General features: G+C 39.8%; 2 protein-coding genes across 8 annotated transcripts; one reads left to right on the top strand and one right to left on the bottom strand.

Annotated features, from left to right (window-relative positions):
* Positions 1–1,455: 1,455 nt before the first annotated feature.
* On the bottom strand, positions 1,456–8,632 carry LOC131103423 (beta-galactoside-binding lectin-like). 6 transcript variants are annotated; one of them, XM_058049701.1, is made up of 7 exons: positions 7,750–7,989; positions 7,544–7,606; positions 7,312–7,414; positions 5,368–5,524; positions 3,350–3,429; positions 3,097–3,271; positions 1,456–1,625 (listed from the first exon to the last, which is right to left on the bottom strand). In XM_058049701.1, exons 4-7 carry the CDS (start codon positions 5,371–5,373, stop codon positions 1,479–1,481), a joined length of 408 nt encoding a protein of 135 aa, XP_057905684.1. In that variant the 5' UTR covers positions 5,374–5,524; positions 7,312–7,414; positions 7,544–7,606; positions 7,750–7,989; the 3' UTR covers positions 1,456–1,478. The 6 variants fall into 6 exon arrangements, with proteins under 6 accessions (XP_057905684.1, XP_057905688.1, XP_057905687.1 ...); XM_058049705.1 differs by lacking the exons at positions 7,544–7,606; positions 7,750–7,989 and adding an exon at positions 8,491–8,632; XM_058049704.1 differs by lacking the exon at positions 7,544–7,606.
* Positions 8,392–17,834, top strand: gtpbp1 (GTP binding protein 1). 2 transcript variants are annotated; one of them, XM_058049699.1, is made up of 14 exons: positions 8,392–8,919; positions 10,889–11,000; positions 11,071–11,251; positions 11,340–11,523; positions 12,560–12,724; positions 12,796–12,919; positions 14,189–14,303; positions 14,374–14,518; positions 14,589–14,771; positions 16,039–16,174; positions 16,241–16,419; positions 16,514–16,672; positions 16,787–16,837; positions 16,962–17,834. In XM_058049699.1, the coding sequence occupies exons 1-14, from the start codon at positions 8,722–8,724 to the stop codon at positions 17,067–17,069; spliced, it is 2,040 nt and encodes a 679-aa protein (XP_057905682.1). In that variant the 5' UTR covers positions 8,392–8,721; the 3' UTR covers positions 17,070–17,834. The 2 variants fall into 2 exon arrangements, with proteins under 2 accessions (XP_057905682.1, XP_057905683.1); XM_058049700.1 differs by lacking the exon at positions 16,787–16,837 and having other exon boundaries at positions 8,394–8,919; positions 16,962–17,833.
* The last annotated feature ends 187 nt before the right edge of the window (positions 17,835–18,021 follow it).

Here is an 18,021-nt window from a genome sequence, read left to right as displayed (position 1 = left end):
GAAGTCTTTAGTGTCTTTTAAAGCTTATTTTTTTTCTAATACAAAAAATAACATACCGAAAAGGTGAGGAGGAAAAAGATCTACGTTGACATTTAGTCATAATTAAATGGTTACTGTTCACGCTGAGTTTAATCGATTTAAACCACAACAAATCATTATTGCAGCAATGCTGACCTCTAGTGGCGGAGTAGTGTTATCGCATGGAATAGTTCGTCAAGATAATCATAAAAGTCCAATGTTCTGTTAGTTTTTTTTTTTCAAATTTGCTTTAATGCACTTATTCAATGCAAGCATTGGTACAAATATGGAATGTTTGGGAGGGTAAAAGTTTTGTACAATTAAAAAAAAACGGGTTTAATTTCCAGTCAATGGTAGAATAATGGCATGGTTGCTCCTACTTTTACTTCCTGTTTATGCAGATTAGCTAACTTCATGGTGTTTTTTTTCCTCCCTAAAAATGATACATTTATTCATGTGAAGTCTTTAGTGTCCTTTAAAGCTTATTTTTTTCTAATACAAAAAATAACACAGCGAAAAGGTGAGGAGGAAAAAGATCTACGTTGACATTTAGTCATAATTAAATGGTTACCATTCACGCTAATCCATTTAAACCACAAGCAAATCATTATTGCAGTAATGCTGACCTCTAGTGGCGGAGTAGTGTTATCGCATGGAATAGTTCGTCAAGATAATCATAAAAGTCCAATGTTTTGTTAGTTTTTTTTTTCAAATTTGCTTTATGCACTTATTCAATGCAAGCATTGGTACAAATATGGAATGTTTGGGAGGGTAAAAGTTTTGTACAATTTAAAAAAAAACGGGTTTAATTTCCAGTCAATGGTAGAATAATGGCATGGTTGCGCCTACTTTTACTTCCTGTTTATGCAGATTAGCTAACTTCATGGTGTTTTTTTTCCTCCCAAAAAATTATACATTTATTTATTCATGTGAAGTCTTTAGTGTCCTTTAAAGCTTATTTGTTTCTAATACAAAAATAACATACCGAAAAGGTGAGGAGGAAAATGATCTACGTTGACATTTAGTCATAATTAAATGGTTACTATTCAGTTTAATCTATTTAAACCACAACAAATCATTATTGCAGCAATGCTGACCTCTAGTGGCGGAGTAGTGTAATCGCATAGGATAAACAGCGGTGGGGTTCGTTAACATAATCATAAAAGTCCAATGTTTTGTTAGTTTTTTTTTAAGTTGCTTTAATGCACTTATTCAATGCAAGCATTGGTACAAATATGGAATGTTTGGGAGGGTAAAAGTTTAGTACAATTAAAAAAAACACGGGATTATTGTGTTGGGTTTAATTTCCAGTCAATGGTAGAATAATGGCATGGTTACTCCTACTTTTACTTCCTGTTTATGCAGATTAGCTAACTTCATGGTGTGTTTTTTTTATCCTTGCAAAAATTGCAAAATATAAAAAGCCCTGATGCAAGCTAGTATGCTAAATCCGATGGCGTTTATTTAATCTCAAAGCTGGTGATGCGAACATCCCCGTCGATGCTGATGAAAGAGTACTTCTCGGCACCCATACGGTTGGGAAAAAGGATCTGAGAGCCATCCGACAAAGTGATCTGGAATTGGTCGGGTGTGAAACCGATGGTGATCTACGAAGGAAGAGGACAAGAATGACGGGATTTGGATGCAGGAGTCCATAAAATGGCGATATACGTAAATTGTAAAAGTCCTTAACAAAACACGTCATGGTGATTAGATGAATGCTCATGAAACCATTTAGACTGTTTTTTTTTTATTTTTTTTAATTAGATATATAATGCCATACCACTGTAATAAAGAAACATAAAATAAGCCATTTTTAAATAACCATAATATTTTTCTTCTATTTTTATTACAAATGTTTTTGTCAATTCAATAATAAATAAAGGGGACCTATTATGCTAATTTTTTCAACCCTTTGTATTGAGTTGTGGTCTCCTATAGAGCAGCTACACACAATAACCCGCACAGAAAACGTCTTAGATCTTCCAGAATCTGCACCTATTCCAGCTGGATTTCCTGCCAAAATTATCAGTTTTCATTTATTCTACCCACGGCCCGCCTCCGGGCATGCCTACTCCGCTGTGATTGGTCACAGGCCCAAAGTGCTGCCTAACTATGAAACATATAAGGAAGTCCACCCCTCTGTGACATCACAAAGAGCCGGTTTTACCACGCCTTTTCAAACCGAGCATTTTGAGCCATCCTCAACTTCTTTCAGAACTCACTTCCAAATTTGTAAACCTCATTATCTGAAACTTTGGCATCGTTTAACACAACAATACAACATTTTATTTACATTTATAGGTCAGAAAAGTAAAAAAAAGCATAATAGGTCCCCTTAAAAAAAATGGTATACCATTGTTATATACTGTACTTTCTTGTACTTTTCTATTTACTTTTATACCAGGATAATACAGAACGCAAAGATAAATAAAAAAAAAACACATTTGCTGAATAAATAATTAAAATATATATTGTATGAAAATATTTTAAGTGATATTTTGCGTGTGCGTTGTGTGTGTATTTATTTCTGTTTAATATATTAATGTTTATTTTTCATATGATAAACTGCATATATTTTATTGACATAGTTTTAATATAATGTAGTTAAAAAGATAGATTTTTAAATGTACTTTTTAATATAAATTAGTAAAAAAAAACTTGTATGTTACACTTTTTTTGCATTTATGACCATCGTATACAAATTTATATTTTTTATATTAATTTATTTTTTGTTATTTTGCACTTTTTTTGCATTTATGACCATCGTATACAAATTTATTTTTTTAAATATTTTTTATATATTTTTTTTATTTTGTCTATACACACACACACACACACACACATATTTAAATTATTTCTCAAATGTATTTTTATTTATTAATTATTTTATTTTATAAAGTAAACACACACATAATAGTATATTTTCCATATACTACTATTATGTACTTGTGTATTTCATCATCACGATGGTGGAGAGGATGAAGTGGACAGAATGCTGAGTTCACTGCCTTAATTAAAAGGCGGTTCAAACGTCAGCTGATGCTAACGCTAAAAGAGCAATTGAAAGCGTCTCACCTTAAACTCCTCCCCCTGCTGGAAGGGGAAGCCTCCCTCGCCGCGGTGCTCCTCGCACCATTTGCCTTCCTGGTAGGAGTTGCAGACCACCGTGTTCTCGTCTCCGTGCGCGTTGAAGCGGGGGTTGATGTGCATGGTGACGTCCTTGTCGTTGGGGCCCACGTTTATCGCAAAACTGTAAGCAGGGAGACACAAAACCAATCCGGTGGACTCAAAGCGGAGTGTAAAAAAGTCGTGCCGCTAAATCGCTTACTTTGTAGCGTCAGGCTTGGGTTTTCCTATTATGGTCATGGTCTGCCCGGCCTTGAAGGACATGTTCTTAACGACCATTCCCTGTGCAGAACAAACATTCCATGCATGAATACACTGCAGCGTTAACTTCCACTCATGGAATTCCAATTTCCACACACAGGAAAAGAAAAATGGCCGCCGGCGTGCACGTGGCAGTTAAGAGATAATAACATCAGCTATTCGCAATTTGCTTGCCAATCGCGGGTCCTGTGTGTTGTGTCACACAGTTGAATGATGCGTCACATGCTCTGTTACCATGGCAACACACAGACACTCTATGTCCTGAAACGGTGATTACGAACCCCCATTTTTAAGCAGGATAAAAAAACAATCCGAGTGAGTTGGAGTTCTATCTGCCAACATATGGAAGGCTAAAAGTAAGCGGGAGTCGGTCCAAGAGTGGAAAAAAAGCAGGCTTGTGGGAATCGTATATGGCTGCAACATTCTTTCCATGCTCGAGTCCAACTGCAAAGTGGGCGTGTGCGACACATGGAGCTGGGGGATCCATTACAAAGTTGATTTATTAATTCAAAATTGTTTATTACTGTGGTTCGGAATTTGCATTGGTGTACTATACATCCATACATTTTCTACTGCTTATCCTAATGAGGGTTGCAGGGGTGCTGGAGCCTATCCCAGCTGTCTTCAAGCGAGAGGCGGGGTACAGCCTGGACTGGTGGCCAGCCAATCACAGGGCACATATAGACAAACAACCATTCACACTCACATTCATACCTATGGACAATTTGGAGTCACCAATTAACCTAGCATGTTTTTGGAGCATGTTTTAGTCTCCAGCAAAAGAGTTGTGTAATGTCATAAATAATGAATTATAGGCGTGTATAAGTGAATATAGGGGTGCTACTTCATGTCTAGAGAGCTCTAATAATGTTAAAAAAAAACAAATTTAGAAGGTTCATTCATTCATTCATTTTCTATCCGCTTATCCTCACGAGGGTCGCAAGGGGTGCTGGAGCCTATCCCAGCTGTTTTCCGGGCGAGAGGTGGGGTACACCCTGGACTGGTGGCCAGCCAATCACAGGGCACATATAGACAAACAACCATTCACACTCACATTCATACCTATGGACAATTTTGGAGTCGCTAATTAACCTAGCATGTTTTTGGAATGTGGGAGGAAACCGGAGAGATGGCCGAGGGTGGAATTGAACTCGGGTCTCCTAGCTATGAGACCTCTGTGCAAACCACTCATCCACTGTGCAGCCCAAAACACAAATTAAGTCACTTTATTCATCTAAATATGTGACAAAACTTTCTATATTATTTAAACAAAAAAGAGAGCATGTTTTTGGAATGTGGGAGGAAACCGGAGTACCCGGAGAAAACCCATGCACGGGGTGAACATGTAAACTCCACACAGAGATAGATGAGAGTGGAATTGAACTCAGGTCTCCTAGCTGTGAGGCTTGTGTGGTAACCACTCGTCCGCTGTGCAGCCCGCATTGGTGTACTATTATTACTACTACTAAAAATGTGTTTATTTGTTTAAAATTGATCTTGCATTGATAATGGTAGCATAATGGTATGGATGGACTGCATGAGTGCTGCCAGCACTGGGGAGTGGCAGAGAATCTATGCATGGTGAATTCCATTCCCCACAACATTAAGGTATTTTCCAAAGTATATCCAAGTTGAATCCCGATATATGATACAGAAATAGACCTCTGTGGGTGTCTAAAAACGCCTCCCCCACCACACTGTACTGTATGACGTACTTCATATGGTATACAGTCAGGCTGTTTTTAACCCTGTCATGGCCATCTAACTTTACAAGCCAGAAGATAGCACGAAAAAGACTTGAATTTAGGATAAAGATGGATAAGAGTGGCTGAACAGTTAATGGATTTCTTATATAAGGAATGCAGCAAGCTGATATGCTGAGAAAGACAGGACTTTAACCTTATTTTAGATCACATGTCACATGTCAATCAACTGTCAGAAAGGACAGCTTTTACTTACCGACATTGTAGCTGCTGATGTGTTGTCTGGTGATGAGCAACTGAGAAGAAGAAGAAGTGAGAGTCGGGCCTGGTCTAGCTGGCCTCAAGAGGTTTTACTCAAAAGAGGGAGGGTCCTTTCGTTTGATTGACGGTCCCGGCAGCCGCAGAACTCCGACCTTCACAGGAAAAACAACCAATGAGCTCACACGGGTAGACAACACTTTAACAACTCTATTAGTGAATACTTGGTATTATGCTGTCACATTGTCAGCCTATTGAGGTAGACTCCAGCAGGCACCCAAAGACCAAAAATAGACATAACGTTGTTACCAGGGAGACAAGTAAATATTTAGCTTAGCTGGAAGCCCACCAGCTGTTTTTAACTGGAACTGGATCAGGTTACGGAGACCCGGCTGTGACTGCAGCATGACCCCAGTCACCCCCCCCCCCCCCAAAATGTACTAAAATCATAATCGGCATGCTTCTACTACACAATAGATATTAGTAGGTCATGAAGCAATGATACACAGGAAGAGGTGCAGTTTTAATATAATGTTGTTAAAAAATAGAATTTTTTATTTACTTTTTTAATATAAATTAGTTTAAAAAAACTGGTATGTTACACTTTTTTTTTGCATTTTTTTGCATTTATGGCCCTGTTATACAAATAGAGAAAAAAAATGCAATGCATATGTATTTTTTATTTTGTCTATATACACAGACATATTTACATTTTTTCTCAAATGTATTTTTATTTACGAAATATTCTATTTTATAAACACACATATAATAGTATATTTTCTATGTACTACTATAATGTACTATAATGTATATTTCATCATCATGATGGTGGAGAGGACAAAGTGGATAGAATGCTGAGTTCACTGTATTAATTAAAGGCGGTGTTAGTAGGTCATGAAGCAATGATACACAGGAAGAGATGCAGTTTTAATATAAAGTAGTTAAAAAGAGATAATTTTTTTATTTAATTTTTAATATAAATTAGTAAAAAAATGGTATGTTACACTTCTTTTTTCATTTTTTTTTTTGCTTTTTTTTGCATTTATGACCCTGGTATACAAATAGAGCAAAAAAATGCAATACATATATATTTTTTATTTTGTCTATAAACACAGACATATTTAAATTATTTCTCAAATGTATTTTTATTCATGAAATATTCTATATTCTATTCTATTATATAACACACACATAATAGTATATTTTCCATGTACTACTATAATGTACGATAATGTATATTTCATCATCATGATGGTGGAGAGGATGAAGTGGATAGAATGCTGAGTTCACTGCCTTAATTAAAGGCGGTGTTTGTAGGTCATGAAGCAATGATACACATGAAGAGATACATAGAGTCTAACATATTAATTTTGGAAAATTTTCACTGCTTAAAGAAACTATACTGCCTTTTTCCTCAACTAAACTGACACATTCTTGCATCATGTGCCCTGGCGAGAAAGTGCCTCGTCATCAGGAAGCGCAGTCAGGAGGTCTGATGACAAATAAAGAAACCTTTGTAATATGACAGAACATTTATATCTGCTCAATATTCCTATTAGGATTTTGCTTACTTCTTACTGACTGTAAAAAATGTATAAGTGGTCTATACAGATAGATTATAAAAGTAGTTTGGCAACTTTTACATCAAAATACACTATATACAGTCCCCACGACCCTAATAACGATAAGTGGTATAGAAAATAATGGAGTATTTACAGTAAACGATTGCAGCTGTGCTGCCTTGAAATCAAAGTGGGGTTTTGGTTGTTTTTGGCGACATCTAGTGGCCACAATAACTTGTTGCGTTTGTGGCACACAAACACGCTAGTGCTGTTTAATTTTTAAAACATTAAATACCACTGTTTGTTACGATTCTACCAGGAAGTCAGGTATTAAGTGTCTTCTTTCAGAGCATTCGGAAGTTTTAATTGTCTTCATATACCTACAAAATGTCGCTTTTGTCCTGTTTGGTGTTGCCCTCTTTCTCCAGCTACGTCTTCTTCTCTTGTGTATTTCATGGTGTTTAGCCCGGCGCCATGACACTCCTAAAAAAATTTAAAATAAGTACATCTTGTAAACAAGGATAAAAGCAATCTAATGTGATAAAATAAACTGCTACATGTTATGTATGTGTTATTAACAGGTAAAATGTAAACGTTTTCTCCTTAACGGACCTCTTTTTGTTCCATTTAGCGCCAAACTGTTGTACACTGCCCCTCAGTGGCCAGGAGGAAAAACTGCAAGAGTCACACATACTAATGTAACGCATCAACACTAGTGGAGCGTTAATGAAATAAAATAAAATTACGATTCTACCAGGAAGACATGTATTAAGTGTTTTCTTTTAGAACATTATGAAATTTTAATTGTATTCACATACCTACAAAATGTCGCTTCTGTAGTTGTTGTCCTGTTTGGTGTAAACATTGCCCTCTTTCTCCACGCTACGTCTTCTTCTCTTGTGTATTTAATGGTGTAGCCATAGCCCGGCGCCATGACACTCCTAAAAAAAAGAAAAATAAGTACATCTTGTAGACAAGGATAAAAGCAATCTAATGTGCTAACAAAAGTGCTACATGTTATGTATGTGGTAAAGTAGGTAAAATTTTAACGTTTTCTCCTTCTTCCCTGTCCCCCAATTCTGGTGCAGCGGCAACTGTGTTGTACACCGCCCCTCAGTGGCCAGGAGGAAGAACTGCAAAAGTCACACATACAAATATAATGCATCAACACTAATGGAGCGTTAATGAAATAAAATAAAATTAAAAAGGTGGGAAAGACTATTAATAAAAGACTGGTATAACGCGACAACGATATTATGACGTTGATTGTAATACAGGAAATTGTACAATTAAAGCGGTTGACGATGATGATTCCAATCTCCTCGGTTGACTTTTGTGTTTATCAAACTACTGTGAACTTTGAATGTCTGGATAAACCCCCACGTATGACGCCCAGTGTTGCACACACATTGCACACACGCAGCCACAGAGCCGTGAGAGGAGGCGACTGCAAAACACATGCACGACCCACTCCATCACGGTATTGGTTCTCTGCTAGCATATTCAAAAGCAGCAGAGAAGACCATTGGCGAGAATGTAACATATTCACCCACACCTACCTCATTATTATTGACAGGGCGGTGACGTGACTGTTTTTGAAAAGCTTTCAATACACACCAGCAGCTTACAAATAGTCCGTGTTGTCTTTGCAATGTGAGCAAAACTGAAAGTGTGCCGATTTGGACGTGTTAGCAGCGTAAGCTAGCTGCTAGCCGACGTTAGCATCGCAGCTGTCTCCCCAGCCTTGATACATATCTGCTGGGATAACTCCTCGTACAGTAATACAAGAAATGGCATCCGTAGCAGCGGCGGGGCATGATGCGAATGCCGGCCCGGGATCCATACCCTTGGCTGATGCTTTACTCCCAGCGAGTATATTCGCACCTGACCGGGGAGGATGCGCGGACGACCCCGGGGATGAGTGCTACGATGACGGGGAGATGCTCAACGGCAAGCCCGAGGATCGAAGGATCGACTTTACGAGCAAGGTGAAACTAGGCCTCACTTAGCAGGCTGCTAATGCTAGTTAGAAAACGAATGAATGAAATAAACAGTTAAAGGGCATGTTTTTCATATTTTTCTTTTTTGTTGTAATGTTAGAACCAAAGTATATTCTCCTAGTTACAATACCAGACACAGTAAAGAAATGTTTGTTTCGTTTTGCTTGAGAGAAATGGCCGGCAGAAGCTAATGCTAACTAACTCATCCAATCTTAAATTATCGACATGATTAAAACTCAAGTGTAAATTAACTACAATAACAAAATAACACTGTTTTGTTATGTAATGCCGTCATATCCTGTGGCTTTCACACTGCTGTTGAATGACAGGAATATAATTAATGTACACTTGAGTACAGGTAGTAGAAAACAGGCAACATAATGGATGCACTTAGTCAACATGTTTGTTTTTGTGCTTCAGGTATCCATTCTTGTCTAACGAGTTCGGACTATAGAATGATGTAAACTTAAGTGAGTGGCTGCAATCCTCTTCAATTGGCTGCAAAGGTCACAATAGATGTAGAAGTACCAATAACATTGCATATGGTTGCATCAGTATTTTCCCTCTGACTCACACATCAATAAAAAAAACAACAATCTCTTCCCTGAGTGCAAACAATTTAGCAATGGATGTGTTTTTAAAGGGGAATTAGTGTTTTTGGTGGGATGATTGACAGCTCTAGTAGTTTTTTGTTTTGTTTTACATTTTGACCTCTGCCCAAAAACATTTTAAAGGGTGAACGAAAATAAATTTCTGGGGGATCACAATAGATGAAAATATGAGCTGGAAAACCTCATATTACAAATATACAACATAAGGTGGCCAGAAATATTTCAGTATTGAACAAAGCAAAATTTAATAATTTTCATAAGATTACAATTGAGTGCATCCCATAATCAGTTCACAGTTCCACATGTCCAAAAAGGAGTAGGAAGAAGCAAAGCTTATTAAATCCTACCCCTCTATCTGGTACTTTTATAATCAGTAACTGTTACATTTGTTCACTTCCTGCTTTCCATAATACAGTTTAAGGTTTCTTTTTAATTATTATTATTTGTTTTTTTTAATGTACCTCATACCGAAGTACAACATGATTATGCATTATGCGTTATTTTAGTTGTTGAAGATTAACTATATCAGCAAGTTGATTTTAGAAATAAGGAGTTAGTATGTTCTCTGTAGGCGGCATTATGAATTATCCTTACTGACCTTTTTTTGCAGTACATTTAGCGAGTGAAGATTGCTTTTATAGTTATTACCCCATATTTCCACACAATAAGTAAGATATGGTAGAACCAGAGAGCAATAAAGAATGTTAAATAATAATAAAAAAAAACTTAAAATGTATTATGGAAAGCAGGAAGTGAACAAATGTAACAGTTACTGATTTTAAAAGTACCAGATGGAGGGGTAGGATTTAATAAGCTTTGCTTCTTCCTACTCCTTTTGGACATGTGGAACTGTGAACTGATTATGGGATGCATTCAATTGTAATCTGATGCATGTTCAAATGAAATTAAACCGTTACCATAACTTTTAAGAAAATTGTATGTAGTATTGAAAACCCTGTAATGTACAAATTTGTCATTATGCAACATAATGTTGCAGATAAATTAATATATTAAAATGCAAAAAAATTCAAGTACTTGCTGCTGAGACTTCCAAAATTGGATCCAAAGCATTCTAACAAACTAGTTTTAGGCCCTGATTCAAAAATAACAGGAAAAACTGGTGTCAAATTAATAATGGAATAGATAATATAAATTGGGTAAATACTAAAAATTCCAATTAAGGCAATGCATTATTAAAAAGTGCAAAAACGTATTTATTTATCCTAATATGACAAAACTACTTGTAATTGTTCACCTAACCATATTTGTGTATCGTTATATCAAGTATAATTGTTATCATTCTGTGTTGTTCTAATGTCTTATGCTTACTTTTCCGCATGCAAAAGCTGGCCCTTGTCAGCCCGAATGGAGAACAGTACGACTCTTTACTTAGCCAGCTACGGGACAGGATGGAAGAGGGGTCTGGAGAGACCATCTATGTGGTCGGGATGGGTTCAGGTGAGTCTGCACTATGCACTTAGGCTAGTTTTTGGTTTTTTTTTAATTGAATTTTTGCGCTTTATTCAAGATGGTGGTGACTGGGGTCTTAATGATAAGGACATGGAAGCGTCCGAGGCCACGGTGCGATCCATGTGCGCACAGCTGGACGCTGATCTCATCCCGCTGAGGGAACGCACAGAGGCAGAAGGTTTGGTGAGGGACTATCTGATCCGTCGGCGTGTGGGGGAGCTGGACTTCCTGGAGGTCAGGTGAGTGGTCAGGAGGTGACTTTTTTTTTTTTTCCACCTCGGATTTTCTTCCGTTTCATGGAATTATGTTGAGTTTTTGTTTCCCCAGAGTGGCAGTGGTGGGGAACGTGGATGCTGGTAAGAGTACTCTTCTTGGGGTGCTGACACACGGAGAGCTGGACAACGGCAGAGGCTTCGCTCGCCAGAAGCTCTTCAGGCACAAGCACGAGATGGAGAGCGGAAGGACCAGCAGCGTGGGCAACGATATCCTCGGATTCGACCAGGAGGGACAGGTGATACTTAACCTCTAGTTTGAGTCATGTTCAAATGGTTTGTGTATTTGTAGGACTTGAGATCTCAACAAGCCCAACAATGTTAGCGCTTCAATTTTGAGGATATTTTTTTTCCCTATAGATTATGAATTTTTCCAAAAATCCTATTTAGGTTTTCTATTCTCTTAACTATGAATGAATAAATGTAATATTTTCATAGTTATGGCAGAGAAAACCATTTTTTTACATTATTAGAACCCTGAAATAAATAAATGAATAAATAATTTTGACAGAACGGCGGTCGAGTGGTTCGCGCGCAGACCTCACAGCTAGGAGACCAGGGTTCAATTCCACCCTCGGCCATCTCTGTGTGGAGTTTGCATGTTCTCCCCGTGCATGCGTGGGTTTTCTCCGGGTACTCCAGTTTCCTCCCACATTCCAAAAACATGCTAGGTTAATTAGCGACTCCAAATTGTCCATAGGTATGAATGTGAGTGTGAATGGTTGTTTGTCTATATGTGCCCTGTGATTGGCTGGCAACCAGTCCAGGGTGTACCCCACCTCTCGCCCAAAGACAGCTGGAATAGGCTCCAGCAACCCCCGCGACCCTTGTGAGGAAAAAGTGGTAGAAAATGAATGAATGAAATAAATAATTTTATTTATTTTAGTTTTATTGTGTGCAAGATTCATTGTTGTACGCCACCCCCCCTCCAAGTGCACATTCATTTTCTATCGCTTATCCTCACAAGGGTCGTGGGGGATGCTGGAGCCTATCCCAGCTGTACACCCTGGACTGGTGGCCAGCCAATCACATGTAGACAAACAACCATTCACACTCACATTCATACCTATGGACAATTTGGAGTCGCCAATTAACCTAGCATGTTTTTGGAATGTGGGAGGAAACCGCAGTACCCGGAGAGATGACCAAGGGTGGAATCGAACTTGGGTTTCCTAGCTGTGAGGCCTGCGTGATAAACACTCATCCACCGTACGGCCCTAAGTCCGACTTGAAAAGAGATATTTAATGTAACACATGGACGCTACTTTCTTTTAGGTGGTGAACAAACCAGATAGCCACGGAGGTAGCCTGGATTGGACTAAAATCTGCGAGAAGTCCTCCAAAGTCATCACCTTCATTGATCTGGCTGGCCATGAGAAATACCTGAAGACTACCGTGTTTGGCATGACCGGACACTTACCAGATTTTTGTATGCTCATGGTAAGAAATGTTTTGGAGAGAGTGTAAGCTTCCCCCGTAGCGGATGCTAACATGCGTCTCTTCCTGTCCAGGTGGGCAGCAATGCGGGGATTGTTGGGATGACCAAAGAGCACCTTGGCTTGGCCTTAGCACTCAATGTCCCCGTGTTTGTTGTGGTGACCAAAATAGACATGTGTCCGGCCAATATCCTGCAAGGTGAGTTTATAAATGTGCTGTTAAAAAGCAGCCATACTTTTTACCGTGTGTGAGATTAATCAGTAAACAAATGTCAGGAATAGGAAACGTGCAGATGGCTGCGCTCTCTTGGTATGGTTGCCCCACTTTTAGCTGTGAAAGTGGCAGATGTTTGTTTGTATTTGACAGAACTAGCCCAAGTTATTCATTCATTTTCTACCGCTTATCCTCACGAGGGTCGCGGGGGTGCTGGAGCCTATCACAGCTGTCTTCAGGCAAGAGGCGGGGTACACCCTGGACTGGTGGCCAGCCAATCACAGGGCACATATAGACAAACAACCATTCACACTCACATTCATACCTATGGACATTTTGGAGTCGCCAATTAACCTAGCATGCATGTTGTTGGAATAATTTTACTTTATTTTAGTTTTATTGTATGCAAGATTCATTGTTGTACGTCCCCCCAAGTCCACATCCATTCATTCATTTTCTATCCGCTTATCCTCACAAGGGTCATGGGTATGCTGGAGCCTATCCCAGCTGTTTTCCGGGCGAGAGGCGGGGTTCACCCTGGACTGGTGGCCAGCCAATCACAGGGCACATATAGACAAACAACCATTCACACTCACATTCATACCTATGGACAATTTGGAGTCGCCAATTAACCTAGCATGCATGTTGTTGGAATAATTTTACTTTATTTTAGTTTTATTGTATGCAAGATTCATTGTTGTACGTCCCCCCAAGTCCACATCCATTCATTCATTTTCTATCCGCTTATCCTCACAAGGGTCATGGGTATGCTGGAGCCTATCCCAGCTGTTTTCCAGGCGAGAGGCGGGGTACACCCTGGACTGGTGGCCAGCCAATCACAGGGCACATATAGACAAACAACCATTCACACTCACATTCACACCTATGGACAATTTGGAGTCGCTAATTAACCTAGCATGTTTTTGGAATGTGGGAGGAAACTGGAGAACATGCAAACTCCACACAGAGATGGCTGAGGGTGGAATCGAACTCTGGTATCCTAGCTGTGAGGTCTGTGCGCTAACCACTCGACCGCCGTGCAGCCCCTAAACTCTCCAAAAAAAAGTAAACTAGGCCAATGCTCAGGAAATATACTAGTCAAAAATTTTGAGACACCTCATCATGTTATTGAATGAGAAAGTGTCTCCAGGTTTTTAGCTAGTCGTGTATATTGTATATCAGATCATTAATTATTAAATGTTAGATTAAAGGAGACAAATTGTAACGCCTGTGGTCTCATTGTGATTGCAACAGAGACATTAAAGCTGCTTCAGAGGTTACTCAAGTCCCCCGGCTGTAGGAAGATCCCCGTCTTGGTTCAGAACAAGGATGACGTCATCGTCACAGCGTCCAACTTCAGCTCAGAGAGGTATGAGGAATTCTACCCCGAGACTGATTCAGAGGGATTTAAATCCCCCCATTTGGTAAATCCTTTGCAGGATGTGTCCCATTTTTCAAATCTCTAACGTGACTGGAGAGAACATGGACCTGCTCAAGATGTTCCTCAACCTGCTGTCATCACGGACATGCTACAGAGATGACCAGCCGGCAGAATTTCAGATTGACGACACCTACTCCGTACCGGTGTGTCTCATAACCACTACCACCACATGTGCTTTAAAATTAACTCCTTCCTCTTTGTTTCCTGTCTCAGGGAGTGGGAACGGTAGTGTCAGGAACTACTTTACGCGGTCTCATACGTTTGAATGATACCATGCTACTGGGGCCCGACCCGCTGGGCAGCTTTATTTCCATCGCAGTCAAATCCATCCACCGCAAGAGAATGCCCGTGAAGGAAGTTCGAGGCGGGCAGACTGCATCCTTTGCACTCAAAAAGGTACTGGGAGAACAGCACCATCTAGTGGCTGTTTTTATGTAACAACAGTTCATGCTACAGTCATCCAACACTGGAAAAACCTAAACTAAATAACTAATATCAGGTATTCAAACATGTAGTATTCCACACTGGTTCTACCATATCTTACTTATTCTGTGGAAATATGGGGTAATAACTATAAATTCAGGGGGCGGCACGGCGGTCTAGTGGTTAGCGCGCAGACCTGGTAGGAGACCAGGGTTCAATTCCACCCTCGGGCATCTCTGTGTGAAGTTTGCATGTTCTCCCCGTGCATGCGTGGGTTTTCTCCAGGTATTCCGGTTTCCTCCCACATTCCAAAAACATGCTAGGTTAATTGACGACTCCAAATTGTCCATAGGTATGAATGCCAGCTGGGATAGGCTCCAGCACCCCCGCGACCCTCGTGAGGAAAAAGCGGTAGAAAATGAATGAATGAACTATAAAATCAATCTTCACTCGCTAAATGTACTGCAAAAAAGGTCAGTAAGGATAATTCATAATGCCGCCTACAGAGAACATACTAACTCCTTATTTCTAAAATCACAAATATGCTTATATGCTAGGACTACGTTAATAAGCCATAGCATTTCAAAAATCACAAATATGCTTATATGCTAGGACTACGTTAATAAGCCATAGCATTTCAGTATGTGGAATCAAACTATGGAATGGATTGAGTAAGACCCTCAACTTTAAACTGTATTATGGAAAGCAGGAAGTGAACGAATGTAACAGTTACTAATTGTAAAAGTACCAGATGGAGGGGTAGGATTTAATAAGCTTTGCTTCTTCCTACTCCTTTTGGACATGTGGAACTGTGAACTGATTATGGGATGCATTCAATTGTAATCTGATGCATGTTCAAATGAAATGAAACCATTACCATTACACTGCTAATGTTGGGTGAGACACACAAGCACCAGACTCGATTGCCGCAGCAACAGCCTTTTTAATTGCAGGTTTTGAATGATCTCACAACAAGCATAATAAACCCAAATATGGGCTACTGTTGCGGACTTAACTCAAACCAAGCTAAAATGCTAATCTGAACCCCCGATGTCACTTCCTGTCAACACATTGACCGCAACACACACCAACACAAGTCTTGTTTATGTCTTAAATGGCATATTTTCTCTTATATCTAACATATTGGGTAATACAAGTGACTATAGGGGTGTTATTTCATGTCTACAAGGCTCTAATAATGTTAAGAGTTATTCCATAATGTTATTCCTATTTGATACAGATCAAGCGTTCATACATAAGGAAAGGCATGGTGATGGTGTCTCCAAGACTGAACCCGCAGGCCACCTGGGAGTTTGAGGCAGAGATCCTCGTTCTGCATCATCCCACTACGATATCGCCCCGATACCAAGCCATGGGTGAGTAACTAGTTTGGTTTCTTCGTACCGTGTTGAAAGATCTTACCTTATCATCATGTCTCTCAGTCCACTGTGGCAGCATAAGGCAGACGGCCACCATCTTGTCCATGAATAGAGACTGCTTACGAACAGGGGACAAGGCTTCTGTCCACTTCCGCTTCATTAAGACCCCCGAGTATCTTCACTGTGACCAGAGGCTGGTGTTCCGGGAGGGACGCACCAAGGCTGTAGGGACCATCACAAAAGTAAGTAAAAAAAAAAAAAACAATCATGCATGCTGGAAATATCCCTACCTTTTTTGGGAGCAGGAGAGTTCACTTCCTGCTGCGTTTATTTCAGCTCCTCCAGTCCACCAATAACATGCCATCAAACTCCAAACCGCCACAAATTAAAATGCAGTCCACTAAAAAGGCACCTTCTCGAAAAGAGGACGGCACTTCGGGAAACGACGACGGGATGACGATAGCGCCGTCAGCCGGCCCGAGCATGACCCAACAGGTAAGAGTGTCAAAATACCAAACGGGGTTGTTTCCTTTTCCTTTTTCTGTCAACTCTTCTGTGTCCATCATGCATCACTGTCATATTCTTTGCTTGCACGCCTGCCTCCCCAAGGGAGAGGGGGATGAGGACCCTCAGTTAAAGGAGGGCAACAAAGAAAACAAGGTAAAGTGGGTCACCAGAACCGTGGCGACCCCCCGAGTACGATGTTTCCCAGCAGTACGCGTTTTCCTAATTTTCCTATTTTTCATTTTCAAATGTGCATGAAAATCTCTTTGCTTCCTTCCAGCCAAAGACAGGAGGAGGCGGGAGGAGAAGAGGAGGCCAGAGACACAAAGGAAAAGGCCAGAACATCTCGGCGGCGGCGGCCTCCACGTCAGGAACAGGAAGCTGCTAAGCTGCACACGCCCATCCACATCCACGTCGCTTATCTCCCCTCTCTCTCTCCATGACGCCATTCCTGATTCTTTTAGTGCAAAACACTCCTCGGTCTTACTCCATTTTGCCTTTTTCCTTTTTTTTTTTTTTTATACCAGGGTTTTATTGTAAAAGTGAACATGAAAAGCAACGTACTCGTGCTTAGAATGGCTTACATTACATACAGCAAATTAGAAGATAGCTTTCAGTCCATCATTCCATAGGTTTTATCTTAAGAGAGGCGAGGTACAACCCCAAAAAAGAAGGGTCCAATAAATAGGTGCAGCTAAAAGTGAAACTTACCTGGAGAAAATTCGCAGAAAAAAATTAAAAAATTTTAAAATGTCTTTCTTGTACTTGATAAGAAGGATTCACATGAATGTAGCACACTGCACATGTTTGATTCTTGATATAATAATCAAAGCTGTTACATTTTATAACAATATGTTGATTTGGCAAATATGCAAATATTTTACCCTTTTGATGTGTGACTTTTGACCCTAGTTGTGTGCACTAGTATGGACACACACATGTGATACAACGCAGCATGCACACATTCCCCGTCACCCCAGCATTAAGACTTTTGCAGTGCTACTACTACTACTACTACTACTACTCTAGTACCTCTTGTGTTTGCAGCGTGCTATTGTTAACATGTTGTGCGACTTTCATCCCAGTAAAAAGCTGTTAATAAACTGGTTGTTCCGAGCTGCAAAGAAGGATTCCTTATTTGTAAATGGAATATTTTAAACACCTGGTTAGCATTATTAGAGCCCTAAGAGAGACAAGTGACATGTCCTTTTACTCCTAAAAGTCTGGTGCTTGTGTGTCTCAACCATACTACAGAATACAATGTCTTTAAATGAGTCTACAACAGGGGTGGGCAAACTTTTTGACTCGTGGGCCGCATTGATATGACAAAATTTACGGGG

This window comes from Doryrhamphus excisus, chromosome 15 (genome assembly GCF_030265055.1).
Source record: "Doryrhamphus excisus isolate RoL2022-K1 chromosome 15, RoL_Dexc_1.0, whole genome shotgun sequence".
Classification (NCBI taxonomy): domain Eukaryota; kingdom Metazoa; phylum Chordata; class Actinopteri; order Syngnathiformes; family Syngnathidae; genus Doryrhamphus; species Doryrhamphus excisus.
The sequence above is the reverse complement of the archived record's forward strand: the minus strand, read 5'-3'. Positions and strand labels throughout refer to the sequence as shown.